The 19,989-nt window shown below is 35.1% G+C and overlaps 1 protein-coding gene across 2 annotated transcripts in view; it reads right to left on the bottom strand.

Annotated features, from left to right (window-relative positions):
• The window catches only part of DMXL1 (Dmx like 1), a 129,760-nt gene that overhangs the window by 32,264 nt on the left and 77,507 nt on the right, over positions 1-19,989 (bottom strand). Inside the window, exons 31-34 of one of the 2 annotated variants that reach the window (XM_061189539.1) lie at positions 17,474-17,559; positions 15,871-16,072; positions 14,516-14,633; positions 11,215-11,277 (exon numbers count right to left, since the gene is read on the bottom strand). In XM_061189539.1, coding sequence (XP_061045522.1) covers positions 11,215-11,277; positions 14,516-14,633; positions 15,871-16,072; positions 17,474-17,559 — 469 coding nt within the window. The remainder of the gene's footprint in view (positions 1-11,214; positions 11,278-14,515; positions 14,634-15,870; positions 16,073-17,473; positions 17,560-19,989) is intronic. The other variant, XM_061189540.1, reaches the window with a different exon arrangement.

The following is a 19,989-nucleotide window of genomic DNA, read 5'->3' as shown; positions in this document are numbered from 1 at the left end:
CGGCTAGCCGGAAGGGAGTCCGGGAAAAAGTCTGGAGCTGCTGAAGAGGCAAGAGACTTTTTCTTGCCTCATTGTTTCCTGGTGTGCGAGGAGAGGGGATTCAGAGCGCCGCTTAAAGGAGCTCCAGAGACGGCGCGAGCCACGGCTATCAGCGCGAACCCCAGAGACGGGCATGAGATGCTAAGGCTGCTGCTGCGGCCACCAAGAAGCCTGTGTGCAAGCACAGGTCACTCCCCACACCGCCCCTCCTGGGAGCCTGTGCAGCCCGCCACTACCAGGGCCCCGTGATAAGGGACAACTTCCCTGGGAGAACGCACGGTGCGCCTCAGGCTGGTGCAACGTCACGCCAGGCTCAGCTGCCACAGGCTCACCCCGCACTCCGTACCCCTCCTTCCCCCTGGCCTGAGTGAGCCAGAGCCCCCGAATCAGCTGCTCCTTGAACCCCGTCCTGTCTGAGCCAAGAACAGACGCCCTCAGGCGACCTACACGCAGAGGCGGGGCCAAATCCAAAGCAGAACCCCAGGAGCTGTGCAAACAAAATAGAGAAAGGGAAATCTCTCCCAGCAGCCTCAGGAGCAGCGCATTAAATCTCCACAATCAACTTGATGTACCCTGCATCTGTGGAACACTTGAATAGACAACGAATCATCCCAAATTGAGGAGATGGACTTTGGGAGCAACAATATATACATATTTTCCCCTTTTTCTCTTTTTGTGAGAGTGTATGTGTATGCTTCTGTGTGTGATTTTGTCTGTATAGCTTTGCTTTTACCATTTGTCCTAGGGTTCAGTCTGTACTTTTTTTTTTTTTTTTTTAGTATAGTTCTTAGTGCTTGTTATCATTAGTGGATTTGTTTTTTTGGTTTCGTAGCTCTCTTCTTTCTTTTTCTTAATTCCTTTAAAAGAATTTTTTAATAATTATTTTGTATTTTAAAAACTTTATTTTATTTTATTTTTTTCTTTTTTTTCTCACTTTTATTCTGAGCCGTGTGGATGACAGGCTCCAGGTGCTCCAGCCAGGCATCAGGGCTGTGCCTCTGAGGTGGGAGAGCCAAGTTCAGGACACTGGTCCACAAGAGACCTCCCAGCTCCACGTATTATCAAATGGCAAAAATCTCCCAGAGACCTCCATCTCAACGCCAAGACCCAGCTCCTCTCAACAACCAGTAAGCTACAGTGCTGGACACCCTATGCCAAACAACTAGCAAGACAGGAACACAACACAACCCATTACCAGACAGGCTGCCTAAAATCATAATGAGGCCACAGACACCCCAAAACACACCACCAGACGTGGACCTGCCCACCAGAAAGACAAGATTCAGCCTCATCCACCAGAACACAGGCATTACTCCCCTCCACCAGGAAGCCTACACAACCCACTGAACCAACCTTAGCCACTGGGGGCAGACACCAAAAACAACAGGAACAACGAACCTGCAGCCTGCAAAAAGGAGACCCCAAACACAGTAAGCTAAGCAAAATGAGAAGACAGAGAAACACACAGCAGATGAAGGAGGACGGTAAAAACCCACCGGACCTAACAAATTAAGAGGAAATAGGCAGTCTACCTGAAAAAGAATTCAGAATAATGATAGTAAAGATGATCCAAAATCTTGGAAGTAGATGGAGGAAATACAAGAAACGTTTAACAAGGACCTAGAAGAACTAAAGAGCAAACAAACAGAGATGAACAACACAATAAATGAAATTAAAAATTCTCTAGAAGGGATCAATAGCAGAATAACTGAGGCAGAAGAACGGATAAGTGACCTGGAAGATAAAATAATGGAAATAACTACTGCAGAGCAGAATAAAGAAAAAACAATGAAAAGAATTGAGGACAGTCTCAGAGACCTCTGGGACAATATTAAACGCACCAACATTCGAATTATAGGGGTTCCAGAAGAAGAAGAGAAAAAGAAAGGGACTGAGAAAATATTTGAAGAGATTATAATTGAAAACTTCCCTAATATGGGAAAGGCAATAGTTAATCAAGTCCTGGAAGCACAGAGAGTCCCATACAGGATAAATCCAAGGAGAAACACACCAAGACACATATTAATCAAACTATCAAAAATTAAATACAAAGGAAAAATATTAAAAGCAGCAAGGGAAAAACAACAAATAACACACAAGGGAATCCCCATCAGGTTAACAGCTGATCTTTCAGCAGAAACTCTGCAAGCCAGAAGGGAGTGGCAGGACATAATTAAAGTGATGAAGGGGAAAAACCTACAACCAAGATTACTCTACCCAGCAAGCATCTCATTCAGATTTGACGGAGAAATTAAAACCTTTACAGACAAGCAAAAGCTGAGAGAATTCAGCCCTACCAAACCAGCTCTACAACAAATGTTAAAGTAACTTCTCTAGGCAGGAAACACAAGAGGAGGAAAAGACCTACAATAACAAACCCAAAACAATTCAGAAAATGGTAATAGGAACATACATATCGATAATTACCTTAAATGTAAATGGATTAAATGCTCCAACCAAAAGACACAGACTGGCTGAATGGATACAAAAACAAGACCCGTATATATGCTGTCTACAAGAGACCCACTTCAGACCTAGGGACACATACAGATAAAGTGAGGGGGCAGAAAAATATATTCCATGAAAATGGAAATCAAAAGAAAGCTGGAGTAGCAATTCTCATATTAGACAAAATAGACTTTAAAACAAAGACTTATGATGAGACAAAGAAGGAAACTACATAATGATCAAGGGATCAATCCAAGAAGAAGATGTAACAACTGTAAATATTTATGCACCCAACATAGGAGCACCTCAATACATAAGGCAAATACTAACAGCCATAAAAGGGGAAATTGACAGTAACACAATCATAGTAGGGGACTTTAACACCCACTTTCACCAATGGACAGATCATCCAAAATGAAAATAAGTAAGGAAACACAAGCTTTAAATGATACATTAAACAAGATGGACTTAAATAGGACATTCCATCCAAAAACAATAGAATACACTTTCTTCTCAAGTGCTCATGGAACATTCTCCAGGATAGATCATATCTTGGGTCACAAATCAAGCCTTGGTAAATTTAAGAAAAGTGAAATCGTATCAAGTATCTTTTCCGACCACAACGCTATGAGACTAGATATCAATTACAGGAAAAAATCTGTAAAAAATACAAACACATGGAAGTTAAACAATACGTTACTTAATAACCAAGAGATCACTAAAGAAATCAAAGAGGAAATGAAAAAATACCTAGAAACAAAGGACAACGAAAACACGACGACCCAAAACCTATGGGATACAGCAAAAGCAGTTCTAAGAGGGAAGTTTATAGCAATACAATCCTACCTTAAGAAACAAGAAACATCTCAAATAAACAACCTAACCTTACACCTAAAGGAATTAGAGAAAGAAGAACAAAAAAACCCCAAAGTTAGCAGAATGAAAGAAATCATAAAGATCAGATCAGAAATAAATGAAAAAGAAATGAAGGAAACGATAGCAAAGATCAATAAAACTAAAAGCTGGTTCTTTGAGAAGATAAACAAAATTGATAAACCATTAGCCAGACTCATAAAGAAAAAAAGGGAGAAGACTCAAATCAATAGAATTAGAAATGAAAAAGGAGAAGTAACAACTGACACTGTAGAAATACAAAGGATCATAAGAGATTACTACAAGCAACTATATGCCAAGAAAATGTACAACTTGGAAGAAATGAACAAATTCTTAGAAATGCTCAACCTTCCAAGACTGAACCAGGAAGAAACAGAAAATATGAACAGACCAATCACAAGCACTGAAACTGAAACTGTGATTAAAAATCTTCCAACAAACAAAAGCCCAGGAACACACAGCATCACAGGCGAATTCTATCAAACATTTAGAGAAGAGCTAACACCTATCTTTCTCAAACTCTTCCAAAATATAGCAGAGGGAGAAACACTGCCAAACTCATTCTACGAGGCCACCATCACCCTGATACCAAAACCAGACAAAGATGTCACAAAGAAAGAAAACTACAGGCCAATATCACTGATGAACATAGATGCAAAAATCCTCAACAAATACTAGCAAACAGAATCAACAGCACATTAAAAGGATCATACACCATGATCAAGTGGGCTTTATCCCAGGAATGCAAGGATTCTTCAATATACGCAAATCAATCAACGTGATACACAATATTAACAAACTGAAGGAGAAAAACCATATGATCATCTCAATAGACGCAGAGAAAGCTTTTGACAAAATTCAACACCCATTTATGATAAAAACCCTCCAGAAAGTAGGCACAGAGGGAACTCACCTCAACATAATAAAGGCCATATATGACAAACCCACAGCCAACACTCCTCAATTGTGAAAAACTGAAACCATTTCCACTAAAATCAGGAACAAGACAAGGTTGCCCACTCTCACCACTATTATTCAACATAGTTTTAGAAGTTTCAGCCACAGCAATCAGAAAAGAAAAAGAAATAAAAGGAATCCAAATCGGAAAAGAAGAAGTAAAGCTGTCACTGTTTGCAGATGACATGATACTATACATAGAGAATCCTAAAGATGCTACCAGAAAACTACTAGAGCTAATCAATGAATTTGGTAAAGTAGCAGGATACAAAATTAATGCACAGAAATCTCTTGCATTTCTATACACTAATGATGAAAAATCTGAAAGTGAAATTAAGAAAACACTCCCATTTACCATGGCAACAAAAAGAATAAAATATCTAGGAATAAACCTACCTAAGGAGACAAAAGACCTGTATGCAGAAAATTATAAGACACTGATGAAAGAAATTAAAGATGATACAAACAGGTGGAGAGATATACCATGTTCTCAGATAGGAAGAATCAACGTTGTGAAAATGACTATACTACCCAAAGCAATCTAAAGATTCAATGCAATCCCTATCAAACTGCCACTGGCATTTTTCACAGAACTGGAACAAAAAATTTCACAATTTGTATGGAAACACAAAAGACCCCGAATAGCCAAAGCAATCTTGAGAAAGAAAAACGGAGCTGGAGGAATCAGGCTCCTGGACTTCAGACTATACTACAAAGCTACAGTAATCAAGACAGTATGGTACTGGCACAAAAACAGAAATATAGATCAATGGAACAGGATAGAAAGCCCAGAGATAAACCCACGCACATATGGTCACCTTATCTTTGATAAAGCAGACAAGCATATACAGTGGGGAAAAGACAGCCTCTTCAATAAGTGGTGCTGGGAAAACTGGACAGCTACATGTAAAAGAATGAAATTAGAACACTCCCTAACACCATACACAAAAATCAACTCCAAATGGATTAAAGACCTAAATGTAAGGCCAGACACTATGAAACTCTTAGAGGAAAACATAGGCAGAACACTCTATGACATAAATCACAGCAAGATCCTTTTTCACCCACCTCCTAGAGAAATGAAAATAAAAACAAAAATAAACAAATGGGACCTAATGAAGCTTAAAAGCTTTTGCACAGCAAAGGAAACCATAAACAAGATGAAAAGACAACCCTCAGAATGGGAGAAAATATTTGCAAATGAAGCAACTGACAAAGGATTAATCTCCAAAATTTACAAGCAGCTCATGCAGCTCAATATTAAAAAAACAAACAACCCAATCCAAAAATGGGCAGAAGAACTAAATAGACATTTCTCCAAAGAAGATATAGAGATTGCCAACAAACACATGAAAGGATGCTCAACATCACTAATCATTAGAGAAATGCAAATCAAAACTACAATGAGATATCATCTCAAACCAGTCAGAATCGCCATCATCAAAAAATCTACAAACAATAAATGCTGGAGAGGATGTGGAGAAAAGGGAACCCTCTTGCACTTTGTTGGGAATGTAAAGTGATACAGCCACTATGGAGAACAGTATGGAGGTTCCTTAAAAAACTAAAAATAGAACTACCATACGACCCAGCAATCCCACTACTGGGCATATACCCTGAGAAAACCATAATTCAAAAAGATTCTTGTACCACCATGTTCATTGCAGCTCTATTTACAATAGCCAGGACATGGAAGCAACCTAAGTGTCCATCAACAGATGAATGGATAAAGAAGATGTGGCACATATATACAATGGAATATTACTCAGCCATAAAAGGAAACGAAATGGAGTTATTTGTAGTGAGGTGGATGGACCTCGAGTCTGTCATACAGAGTGAAGTAAGTAAGAATGAGAAAAACAAATACCGTATGCTAATACATATATATGGAATCTAAAACAAACAGACAGAAAATGGTCATGAAGGACCTAGGGGCAAGACGGGAATAAAGACGCAGACCTACTAGAGAATGGACTTGAGGATACGGGGAGGGGGAAGGGTAAGCTGGCACAAAGTGAGAGAGTGGCATGGACATCTATACAGTACCAAATGTAAAACAGATAGCTAGTGGGAAGCAGCCACATAGCACAGGGAGATCAGCTCGGTGCTTTGTGGCCACCTGGGGGCGTGGGATGGGCAGGGTGGGAGGGAGGGAGATGCAGGAGGGGGGAGATGTGGGGAGATGTGTGTGTGTACAGCTGATTCACTTTGTTGTAGAGCAGAAACTAACACACCATTGTAGAGCAATTATACTGCAATAAAGATGTTAAAAAAAAAATCACAATGAATATGGTCTTAAAGGTCTTAATATAAGGTTTCAAGTCATGCTTATAAAATGTGATTGGGCTGGATAAATAAGGGAAAAGAATCCAAATATGAATGCTAAATGAGTTTTTATGAGATTAAGCAGATAAAAAAAGTAAACAGGGCGATTGGGGTTGACATGTATACACTGATGTGTATAAAACTGATGACTAATAAGAACCTGCTGTATAAAAAAATAAATAAAATAAAATTCAAAAATTCAAAAAAAAAAAAAGTAAACAAATAATTACCATATGAGCCAGCAATTCCACTTCAAGGTAAATACACAAAGAACTGAAAGCAGAGCCTGGAACAGATATTTGTATACCAATGTTCACAGCAGTACTACCCACAATAGTCAAAAGATTGACACAACCCAAATGCCCATTAATAGCTGAATGGATAAACGAAATGCTATATATACATAATGGAATATTATTTAACCTTGAAAAGAAAGGAAATTCTGAAACATGCTATGAAATGGATGAACCTTGAAGGTGTTACACTAAATGAAATAAGACAGTCAGAAAAGTACAAATATTGTACGATTCCACTTATATAGGTACCTAGGGTAGTAAAATTCATAGACAGAAAGTAAAATGGTAATTGGCTGGGGCTGGGGGGAGGAGTGGCAGAAATGGAGAACTACTGTTAATGGGTAAAGAGTTTCAGTTTAGGGAGTTGAAAAAGTTCTGGGGACGGACGGTAGTGATGGTTGCACAACCATGTGAATGTACGTAATGTCACTGTATACTTAAAATGATTAAACTGATAAATTTTATACATATATTTTACCACAATTTTTAAAAAAAGAAATTTTATGTGGAAACTGATCTGAATAGTGTCTGGGTTCCACAAAGCTTCCCTTAGGAGTGAAGAAGGGAAAAGCACTAACAGACTAACTCCAGGATTCTACTACTATTTCAATTAAAGAAGCAGCATGTTTAAAACTATCAACTCTCATTTTACATTATTAGTAAATAAGACTTCAAGGGTGGAATGAGCTCAGTGTCACAGAACAGGTCTATAGAAAAGCTGTACTCCAGGTCTCATTAGTTGTTTTCAGTTACTAAGACTTTCTACAATATAAAGCTGTATGCCTGGAGTACTTCAGCACTACTCTAATGATATAATAAAACAAACATGAAGATGAGATCTAAAGACTATCAAAGGCATACCAGAAGGAAATGGGAAGCAATCAGATGAATATAAAATGACACCAATACCCAAAGTATTAGGGAATATAAATATTAAGAAATAATTTTGTTTTCAAGATTATAGCAGAGAAATGAGAGGTAATATCACCATAGATTCTACTGTATATTAAAAGGATAAGGGAATACTATGCATAACTTTACACCGATAAATATGACAACGGAAATGAAGCAGACAAATTTCTTGAAAGGTATGGACTACCAAAAGCTCACTCAAGAAGAAACAGAAAACCTGAACTGCCCTATATCTGTTAAAGAAACTGAAGTTGTAGATTTAAAAACTCCAGGCCCAGATAATTTCTCTGGTGAATTCTACCAAACACTTAAAGAAGACATAATACTGATTCTACACAAATTCTTCCAAACAATTAAAAAGGAGAGAACATTTTCCAACTCACTCTGTGAGGCCAGCATTTGTTAAAACAAAACAAAACAAAACACACACACACACATGAAAAAAAAAAAGATAAAACAAAAAACCCAAAAACATTAAAAGAAACTAAAAACCAGTATCTTTTGTAAACATAGGTACAAAAATTCTTAACAAAAATTTTAACAGATCAAATCTAATAATATATAAAAAATATAACACATCATGACCATATGGTTCTTTCCCTGGGAATGCAAAGTTGATTTAACATCAAACAAAGCCATCAATCTATTTAGCCATATTAACAGACTAAAAGCAGAAAAACCATATGATCATCTCAACAGGAGAAAAAAAAAAAAAAGCATTTGACAAATTCCAACATCCATGCCTGATTAAAAACTCCCAACAACCTGAAAAAAGAAAGAAACTTCTTCAATCTTATGAAGGGCATCTACAAAAACCTTACAGATAACATCATACTTGATGACAAAAGACTGCATGCTTTCCCCCCAAGATCAGGAACAAGATAAAAATGTCTGTTTTCACCATTTCTATTCAATACTAGACTGGAAGTTCTAGTCAGTGCAGTAAGATAGTAGGGTATTAGCATAAAGATAAACAAATAGATCAATGGTCCGAATTAGAGTCCAGAAATAAACTTCCAGATATATGTCAGTTGACTTTTCAAAAGAGAGAAAGGCAATGCAGTGGAGGAAAGGATAATCAAAGTGGTGGGACAACTGATACACAGATTTAAAAAAAAAGTAACTATAATACATACTTCACACCATATTAAAAAATTAACTGAAACTGGGTCATAGGCCTAACTATGACTATAAAACATCAACAAAGCAGGAGAAAAACTTTGTGACGTTAGGTTAGGCAAAATTCTTATAGAAAGAAAATCCATACACAGAACAAATTTTGATGAGGTCCAATGTATCAATTAAGAACTTCTGCAGTTTAAAAGAACTTGTAAAGAGAATGAAAAGACAAGAAATCATCTAAGAGGAAAGATTTTAAAATCACATATCTGATTTGTATTTAAAATACATAAGGAACTGTTGAAACTCAACTAAGAAAACATACAACCCTATAAAAAATAGACACAACATCTGAAAAGACACTTCAACCAAAAAGTTACACAAATGGCAAATAAGCACATGATTAAGATGCTTAATGCAAATTAAATCCATAACAAACTACCACTACACATCTACTAGAATGGCTAAAATAAAAAGGCTGACCATACTAAGTGTTGGTGAGAATGTTAAGCAACTGATTTCATATACTGTCGCTGAGAATGTAAAATGGTACAATGGAAAATACTTAAGCAGTTCCTTAAAAAGTTAACCATACACCTACACTATGATTCAGTCGTTCCATTCCTAGGCATCTACACAAGAGAAATGAAAGCATATGCTCATACAAAGAAACCTGTGCCTGAATATGATTAAGTAGTCTTATTTGAAATAGCCCCAAAATGGTAACAGCTCAAGTGTTCATCAACAGGTAAATGGACAAACTGTGCTATAGCCATACAATGAATATACTTCAGTGATAAAAAGGAATGAACTACTGAAATATACAATATGGAAGAATCTCAAAATAATTATGCTAAGAGAAAGGACACAGGGAAAAAAAGACATATTGTATGATTCTATTTACATAAAATTCAAGAAAATGCAAACTAATCAGTAATGTCAGGAAGCAAATTGGTAGTTGCCTGAGAGAAAGAGGGCAAAGGTAGGAAGGGAGAAGCAAGGAAGGAATTAAAGTTTTGAGGTTGATGGATATATTCATTATCTTGATTGTGATGATGGCTTCACCAATGTATACATATGTCAAAGTTGACCAAACTCTACACTTTAATAAATATGTGCAGTTACTTTAAGTCAGGTATACCTAACAAACCTGTTTAAAATAAAACTGTAGCAGATGGCTTGGAAAATTCTGGCCAAAAATGGTTATGATGTTAACCAAACAGAATGACTGCCTTTTGATGTAGTGTGATGACTACAGAAATACAACATTCTGATTATTAACATTTTATAAAATCTGTCAAAAGAAAAGTCTTAGGATAAGAATTCATGATAATGTATAGACTATAATAATTAATGATTACCCAGGCAAAGAATATTGTTAACGGATTAAAAGTCTGAATTACATTCCCTCAAAACTTCTGAAGGCCATTAGAAATTTCCAAAGTTAAGTATGGACAGCATATATTTACTTTGCCAAAGTTTTAGTTACAATATACACTTTATATCAAATCAGTCTTTTTAAATTAATTGCATAGAATCCTTTGGGAAAGAAAAAGAAGTGGGAATTAGTAGCCTTAAAAAAAATATTTTGAGAAATCATTCCCCTAAAAATTACTCTGTTGAGATTGTCTTAAAATAAGAATATGAAACATATAAATTAAATACCAACCTACTATAAGTTGTATTTGCATGTTTGATCACAGAACATCTGGGAGTTATTTTATGATTGTACAAATTCTCATCCTTTCCGCTCTTATTCTCAAGTACTCTGAGTACTTACTAAGCATAAGGCAATGTGCTATATGCTACTGGTACCAGTAAAACAAAGGCTACATAATAGTACTTGATATATTTCAAGTAATTTACATCATAGGAGAGAACTTTAACTTCAAAAGTGATACTCGCAGAAACAGAACAATACTACTATACTTCTATAATACCTACTGTAATTACATTTTATTAAGAACCTTAGTTTTATTTACTCAGAAAAATCTGCAGCCAAAACAGGATACATTCAACTCCCTTTAAAACTGCATTGTCTTAATAACAAAACAGAAACAATTTTTATGACTGTAACATTTAACTTGTTAAAAAAAGAATAATGTGAGGGAATAGTAATTTAATTGCATTGGAAACAAAGTCCAGTCCAAAACTAAAATGCAAACACTTTGTTTTTCTTGTTAAAGAATGCAATTTCTAATTTCAGTTGAATGATATTTTGTACCTTATTGATGTTTGGCTCCTCCATCATAGAATTTTTGATGGTTTCACAGCTGTCCTCTAATGACTTCATCAAGAAAGAATAACCACATGACAAAGAGTAAGGATGAGATGTAACATGCAGAATACTGGGGATATTTTTTTAAATTTTATTTTTAACTAAATTTACTAAAAAACAACACTGGACTGAGTTATTATTTTTTAAATTTCATATATTTTAAAAGAAGCATGTGTGGGGATGCATGATTGGGGGTTGGGGAAAACTTAATCCCTCAGAACTCCTTAACTATCACTATAAATTTTATTCTATTTCCTAAGAAATTTTTACCCACTGAACTCATTTGAAACGTTGACATTAAAGCAAGATTGAGCCCAAAGTACTTTATACTACAAATTTCAGAGCTACTAGTGCCAGAGTACTATCAACTGAAAATTAAAGTCAAATTGTTCTCTTACACACTATTACGTCTTGTCTCCATTACGGTACCTCATTTCTCAAGGAAGACCTCCTGATTAGAAAATTTTTGATTCCTAGGTTTCTAATTCTCTCCTTCTCTTGATTTAGCCAGAAACAGTCAATAAAATGCTTGGAGACAGATATCATTTTTAAAAGCGGATATTAGCACTTGTTAAAGAAAGAGATGGTTCAAGATCTTTAGTTCTCAGAAAATGAAAAAAAACAGAAAAAGGAATTGGGGATAAAAATGACAGCTGTCAAGCATTTTTTTTTTTGTTGGTTATGATTCAGATATAGTCTATTTGCAGCTATCTATACTTTACTTCCAAATAAGCACAAACAGGAAAGAACTTCTATTTTAAAAATGCATGTGCCAGCAAACTACATTATATACGAAAAGAAAAGAACTGAGGATACACAAGGATTTTAATGTCAGATGAAGAAAATTTCATTTCCAAACATGTAAAGGAATAAAGAAAACAGCAGCACTCTCAAAATACTCTCCAACGTCTCCCGCTGGAAATACAAGGCCTGTCACGCATCTATTAATATTTCCTAACCATCTGAAAAGTCACAGTGACTTGGGCTCAACTATTTAAGTATAATCATCATTTTATAAAACAGAGAGATGGAAGGTAATTTTCTTAATACCACAAAAAGGCTAGTCAACTTTCCAGTAAAGATTAAATAACTTTGTACCAACTCTATAAAGTTAATATTTTATTTAATTCCATCTAATCTATGTTTTACTATATAAAATTTTTCTTTTCATATTTCCTTTATCAAAATGTCACTATCACCATCAAGAATAAAACAACAAAGTAGTAACAATAAATTTCTAATAACTACCATTAATCACGCCAGGTTTTAAATAAGTTAAATCTGCTAATCAAAGTATTGTAAGGTATATCATATTCATTTTGGAGATTAAAAAAAACTAAAATCGGAGAAAATATTTAGCTTAATGATAGCTATAAACCTTTCAGTACAACATTCATATTCATGCTTTTGATTAAAATAATTACAATATAAAAATAACTAAAATTTTCTTAAGATATCATGAAACTCCTAAGAAAACTAAGAATAAAACAGCAGAGGAATTTAACAGGTATAGTTGTACTCATTTATCCATTATCCTTCCATATGCATTCTGGCTTGGTTATGCTCCTCTATTTCCTTAATGACTCTATTTCCTGATTCAACTAGACAATCTAGTGGTAAACTAGTTTTCTGTTTTGTTTGCTTTGAGAATGATTTCATTTCCCAAATGCACTAAATGTATCAGCAGTGGAGAAATGTTTTTATCTTCATAACTATATTAATCAAATACAGCAATGGTTTTTAAAAAATGATTTTGTACCTGAAATTACTATGCCATATCTGCATGTTCATATTACAAGGTGCATCAAAGAAATCAAAGAAGTAATAACAAGCAGAGTAAACATGCTATTTATACAGAATGCAGCAGTGCTTCATATACCATTATCAGGATGCTCTAAAACTTGAAATAAATTATTTTAGGCAAAGGTATATTTAAAATAAGAAACATTACCTCAGCAGTAAACATATTATAGTTACTCTGACACTCTTATCTAGCACATTCATTTTTAATTTTATTTATCCAAAAAATTTCTTAAACTGTTTTAAAGGGAATTCATATACTAAATATTTAAGATATATCTGACATAAGGTTAAAAAGAAATACATTAATTTGTATTATATCTAATTGTATCTATTGTTTGCCTAGATTTCAATGTTATACTAAGGTACACACGTCAAAAGTCTTCTAAGTTATTAGCAAGAACACTATATATTTTGTCTCCTGACTTGGCTATTTAAATATATTTACACAATCAGGCAAATAGTAAATAACAACACATGCAGTTGCCTCTTACAAATTAGTTCTTAAACAGAGACAATGAGATATATGTAATTTTCCTTTTTCAATAAGGTTAGATGCCATCTTGCTTTTTGCTAACTTGTCTATTAAGAAGCCATTCTATTTCCTTATTTTTCCAACTGAAATATCTTCCTTTTCTCCTCCCACTTCAACAACTGCAAAGCTTGCTTTTAGATTAGTTCAGTGCTTCTCAAAGTGTGATCCACAAACCAGCTGCCAGTCTTGAACTCTTTGTTACTGATCCATGAGAAGATACGGAATTAACTGCATCACTAAGTCCACTGTTTAATTTATCCAAAACTTTTTAATAGCAAAACTATTTCAAAGAAAGAGGCAATATGTTAATTTATATTCCAGTACAGGTTCCCCATATCATCAAACTGGACTTACTAGTAGCACTGAACTAAATGAGAAAAATAATCTTTATGATAATAACATCAAGGTATAATCAACCAATTACAGTATAATTATAAATTAATTTGAGTCTGCAAAATTTTACTAAGAAGTATAATCAATACAAAAAAAGGAAAATGTAAAATTTGAAAATATGAAATGTTTGCAGTATACAAACCTACTTTCAATGAAACTTCTAAGATAAACTTTATCACATGAAAATGATGGGAAATTTCCACTTTGCCTCTTAAAATGGTAATCATGACAACTCAAAACCAGGAAACAAGACACAAAATCTTAAGTCAAACAGTATCTTTTTTGGGAAAAAAAGTCCCAAATACATCTGAATTAGTTACTTTAAATTAAATTGGTTAGGAAAATACTGACCCTCTCTTCTTCTATGTATTAACTACATAATACATGTTTATGACATAAACAATGAGTTTTTTAAAAGTCTGTAAAATGCAACTTATTCTTTATAGTTAAAATACAATAAAATAAAAATACAAAAGACTTTAATAATAAAATAGCAAACAAGTTTTAATTTATACAGACCTCATTTAGACACCTTTTCTTTGTGAATATATTTCTGATAAACGTTTCTTGAATTTCTTCCTGCTTCACCAAGTACTGCCAAAGTCTCTTCACAGACAGTGACAGATGGTGTTTAGATCTACAGAGAGACAATATATTTCATCATACACTTCAGAGATTTCTGGTTAATCTGACTATATTTCCTTGGTGCTATATGAATGTTTATAATAATAAATTAACTAGAATCAGACCACATCATCTAGGGTAGCAATCAGCAAACTTTTTCTTAAAAGAAGAGATAGTAAATATTTCAGGCTTTGTGGGCCATATGGTCTCTCCCCCAACTGCTTAACTTCACCACTGAAGTGGGAAAGCAACCACAGGTAATACTAAAATGAAAGGGTGTGGCTGTAATCCACAAAACTTTATTTACAATGCAGAAGGAGAGTGGATTTGGCCCCATGGGCTGCAGTTTGCTGACCTTTAACCTAAGAAAGATCTAACAAAAGAGGTATGCTTCCTACAAAAGATCTAGAAGCAAAACTACTCAAAGTGTTGTTTGTGAACACATACTGGACCATGAACTCCCATGAAAGAATGTGAATCAACTATGTCACTAAGCCACTAAGTACACTGTTTAGTTCAGTTAACATTTTTTGTAGTAAGACTTTCTTAACGAAGCAAGCACTGAATTGATTTACCTCTTGGTGCAAATGCTTTATCTCCTCATGTACAGTAAAACAGTTTGCTAACTAGCTATTCCAAATAGCTCTGCTCCAACGTAGGTGTCAGAAAACACTGGCCCATGGCTCAAATCCAGCCTACCTTTCATATTCAAAAATAAAGTTTATTGACATTACTATATTTAGAATAGATAAGCAACAAGGACCTACTGTATAGCACAGGGAACTTGTCTCAATATTCTGTAATAGCCTAAATGGGAAAAGAATTCAAAAAAGAATGGATACTTACATGGGTATAACTGAATCACTTTGCTGTACACCTGTAACTAACACATCACTGTTAATCAACTACACTCCAATATAAAATAAATATTAAAAAAAAAAAGTTTATTGGATCATAGCCATGCCCATTCATTTACTGTCTATGGTTGCTTTCACTCTACAATGGCAGAGTTGAATAGCTGCAAAAAGGATTGTAGGGCCAGTAAAGGCTAAAATATTTACTATATGAACCTTTGCAAGAAATGTTTGCTAACATCCGGACTACAATATGCATCACACAAAGACACAGATATGAGCCTAGAACAGCAAATTAAATATTGAAGTACTAAAATATTTTTTCTTTAAACACCACCTGATGACATTCTGATTTAATAAAACTCATATTAGAACAGTATTCATATGAAACCCTACTTGAAAGGAGTGTTTGTAGGTTCCAGCAAAGCTTTGTGGCGGAGAATTGCAGGACCTGCAGACACACTCTCTTCAGAGGTATGACTTGCGATATAGTTTTGAGGTGGCCCCCCATGGATTTCAAGTCGTCGGAGAAGAACTTGTTCCCAACATTGAAGAGTTTTTAGAACGGCATGACAAAGCGGTGAACTAACTGGAAGCTCTATAAAGAGAAAATAAAATTGACCCACATTTATCTTCTGCAGTAAAATGTTATATTCAATGTAGAGAATAAGATATAAACACACATCTTAGCAGAGGAGATGTGAAAGAGAGGTGGGCACAGAAATCCAGAGGATTGAAAAGAATGTCATCAATCTGTAGAGCATTTCAACATAGTTAGTGACCTAGGACAACAGAAAAAAAGGGCAATCTAGGTCAAAATTACATCTTACCTTTACTACTAGACCTTGGAATAACAATTGTGACTTGTGATTTAAATAACTGCCATAGTGGTTAAGAATCCGCCTACCAATGCAGGGAACATGGGTTCGAGCCTTGGTCCGGGAAGATCCCACATGCTGTGGAGCAACTAAGCCCGTGCGCCACAACTACTGAGCCTGCGCTCTAGAGCCTGCGAGCCACAACTGCTGAGGCCTGTGCACCTGGAGTCCGTGCTCTGCAACAGGAGAAGCCACCGCAGTGAGAGGCCGGCTCACTGCAATGAAGAGTAGCCCCCGCTCACCGCATCTAGAGAAAGCCATGCGCAGCAGCAAGGACCCAACACAGCCAAAAATAAATAAATAAAAAAATAACTGCTATAGCAATCACTGCTTTTGACTTTAATTTCCCACAAAAAATGTACCTGAATATTATAAAAATATGTTTGGGAGGAAAATTAATTGCTTTAAGCCTTTGTATCAGCCCAATTTATGTACAGCACATAGCTAGACTTCTTTTGAAAATTAAAATAATATACAAGGTAAAAAAAGTGAAATAATACTTATTACAAAACTCAGCACTTTCCAGTTCTACACTTCCATACTCCTGAATCCTGATCCCCCTTTCAACTTTTAGCTATTCCTGCTGTTTACCTTCAAAAATCTAAATAATATGCTTATTGATTTTTTTCTATTTTAGAAATGATCTACTGATTTACTACTATGAAATATGAGAATTAACTTCCCCTCTCTCCATCATTCCAATACAGTCCCTAGTAATTTTTGGTTAGATTGATAATTTAGTGTCTACTTTGTTTTATATATATGTAAATACAGATCACAGCTGAACTACTTGGTATACTATCATGCCCCTTTCTTTTCTGTACAACCTTTTCTCCCTCAGAGTTAATAATTACTAAATTTTTGCTTTTGTTTAGTTTCCTACGTGTCTACAACTATTAAATCTCCAACACCTTGGCTAGAGCTATAAACACAGTCTCAATACAGTCAATCACATCAGCTTCAGATTCCCTGCTTTCTTGGACCCTGTCCTCCTAAAAGCACCTAACAATATGATAGACCCATAGGAAGTTACTAAACGTTTTCTCCACTACTTGAAAAAAATACAAAATAAGTCAATCAAAAGCAATGGCAATGTAAGTTCATGTTAAGCTATTTATTACCTGCAAGATCATGACCTGCAAAGGGATAGAAAGTCTTCAAACTGCTGAGCACCAACTGCACCATTGCCAAACGCATCAATGACCAACTAAAAATAAAGCAACAGTAGATCTGTTAAAAATTTACTTAGGGATTGAGAAGACTACACACTCTTTATCCCAACAATTCACTACCAGGAATCTACCCTGAAGATATACTTCCACAAAAACAAAACAATACATGCATGCAGTTACTCATGTCAGCATTATCTACAACAGCAAAAGAGTAGAAACAACCAAATTACCCATCAGAGTAATTGTAACGGTTGAATAACTAGCTCTGAATCATGGAATATTTTAGGGTAGCCAAAAGGATGGCTAAATGTTAATATGGAGTGAACCCCAGCATGTATTAATAAATAAAAAGCAAGTTATAAACATTATATATAGTATGCTACCTGCTACCTTCTGTGTAAGAAAGCAGCGGAAATAAGATTTTACACACACACAGAGACACACACACCCCCTTATTTTTGAAAACAGAAGGATAAACCAGAAACTAATAAAAATAAGTATCTGTAGAGGTTGTAGAGGAGGACTCAAGTGGAAGAGATATGAGACTTCAGATTTTATAGTTTTATACAGATTTCCTTTTTTTAATTAAAAAAAGATACTTTGGCATTTTTTTTTTCAAGCAAAAAATTTATTTCTTAGAGTACTGATTTTTTACTACTCTAAATTGTGGTAGAATACATATGACATCTTAACTACTTTTAAGTGTACAGTTCAGTGACATTAAGTACATTCATATTGTGCAGCCACCACCACCATCCATTTCCAGAATTCTTTTCATCTTGAAAAACTGAAACTCTATAACCATTAAACAGTAACTCCCCATTTTGCCCGTCTCCTAGGCCCTGGCAACCAGCATTCTACTTTCTGTCTCTATGAATTTGACTATTCTAGGTATCTTACATAAGTGGAATTATACAAGCATTTGTCTTTTTCTGCCTGGCTTATTTTACCTAGCAAAATGCCCTCAAGATTCATCCATATTGTAGCATGTCTCAGAATTTCCATTCCTTTAAAGGCTGAATAATATTCTACTCTATGTATCTACCACATTCTTTATTGCATTCAATCTGCTGACAGACACCTGAGTTGCAATTATCCCTTGGCTATTATGAATAATGCTATTATGAGCATGAGTGTACTACTACCAGTTCAACACCTGCTTTCAATTTCTTGTGGTGTATATCCAGAAGGGAAACTGCTGGGTCACATGGTAATTCTACTTTTAATTTTTGAGGAACTGTCATACTGTTTTCCACAGTGGTTGCACCAGTTCACATTCCTACCAACAGTGCACAAGGGTTTCAATCTCTCCACACCCTTGCCAACATTGTGATTTTCTGTTTTTTTGATAATAGCCAATCTAATGGGTGTGAGGGGATCTCTCATTGTGGTTTTTATTTGCATTTCCTCAGTAATCTGTGATAGTGAGAATCTTTTCATGTGCTTATTTTGAAAAATGTCTCTTCAACTTATTTGCCCATTTTTAAATTGGGTTATTTGGGTTATTTTGTTGTTGAGTTACACAGATTGACTTTGGAGCCATCTAAATATTCCATATATTCAAAAAAACAAAATCAGGTTAACACAGGACACCAGCAAATAAAAATCTCATACTGATACCAACACCAGACAAAGATATCACAAAAAAGGAAAATTACAGGCCAATATCACTGATGAACATAAGACACAAAAATCCTCAACAAAATACTAGCAAATCAAATCCAACAACACATTAAAAGGATCATACACCATGATCAAGTGGGATTTATCCCAGGGATGCAAGATACTTCAGTATACGCAAGGATACTTCAATATACACAAATGCAAGGATACTTCAATATACGCAAATCAATCATTGTGATACACCACGTTAACAAACTAAAAAATAAAAACCATATGATCATCTCAATAGACGCAGAAAAAGCTTTTGACAAAATTCAACACCCATTTATGATAAAAACTCTCCAGAAAAGTGGGCATAGAGAGAACATACCTCAACATAATAAAGGCCATATATGACAAACCTACAGCTAACGTCATACTCAACGGTGAAATGCTAAAAGCATTTACTCTAAGATCAGGAATAAGACAAGGATGTCCACTCTTGCCACTTTTATTCAACATAGTTTTGGAAGTGCTAGCTACAGCAATCAGAGAAGAAAAAGAAATAAAAGGAATCCAAATTGGAAAAGAAGAAGTAAAACTGTCACTATTTGCAGATGACATGATACTACACACAGAAAATCCTAAAGATGCTAACAGAAAACTACTAGAGCTTGTCAATGAATTTGGTAAAGTTGCAGGATACAAAATTAATACGCAGGAATCTCTTGCATTCCTATACACTAACAATGAAAGATCAGAAAGAGCAATTAAGGAAACAATCCCATTTACTATCTCATCAAAAGAATAGAATACCTAGGAATAAACCTACCTAAGGAGGCAAAAGACCTGTACTCAGAAAA

Source organism: Eubalaena glacialis, chromosome 4 (genome assembly GCF_028564815.1).
Source record: "Eubalaena glacialis isolate mEubGla1 chromosome 4, mEubGla1.1.hap2.+ XY, whole genome shotgun sequence".
NCBI classification, from domain to species: Eukaryota; Metazoa; Chordata; class Mammalia; order Artiodactyla; family Balaenidae; genus Eubalaena; species Eubalaena glacialis.
Note: the sequence above shows the minus strand (reverse complement) of the source record. Positions and strands in the feature narration are given on the sequence as shown.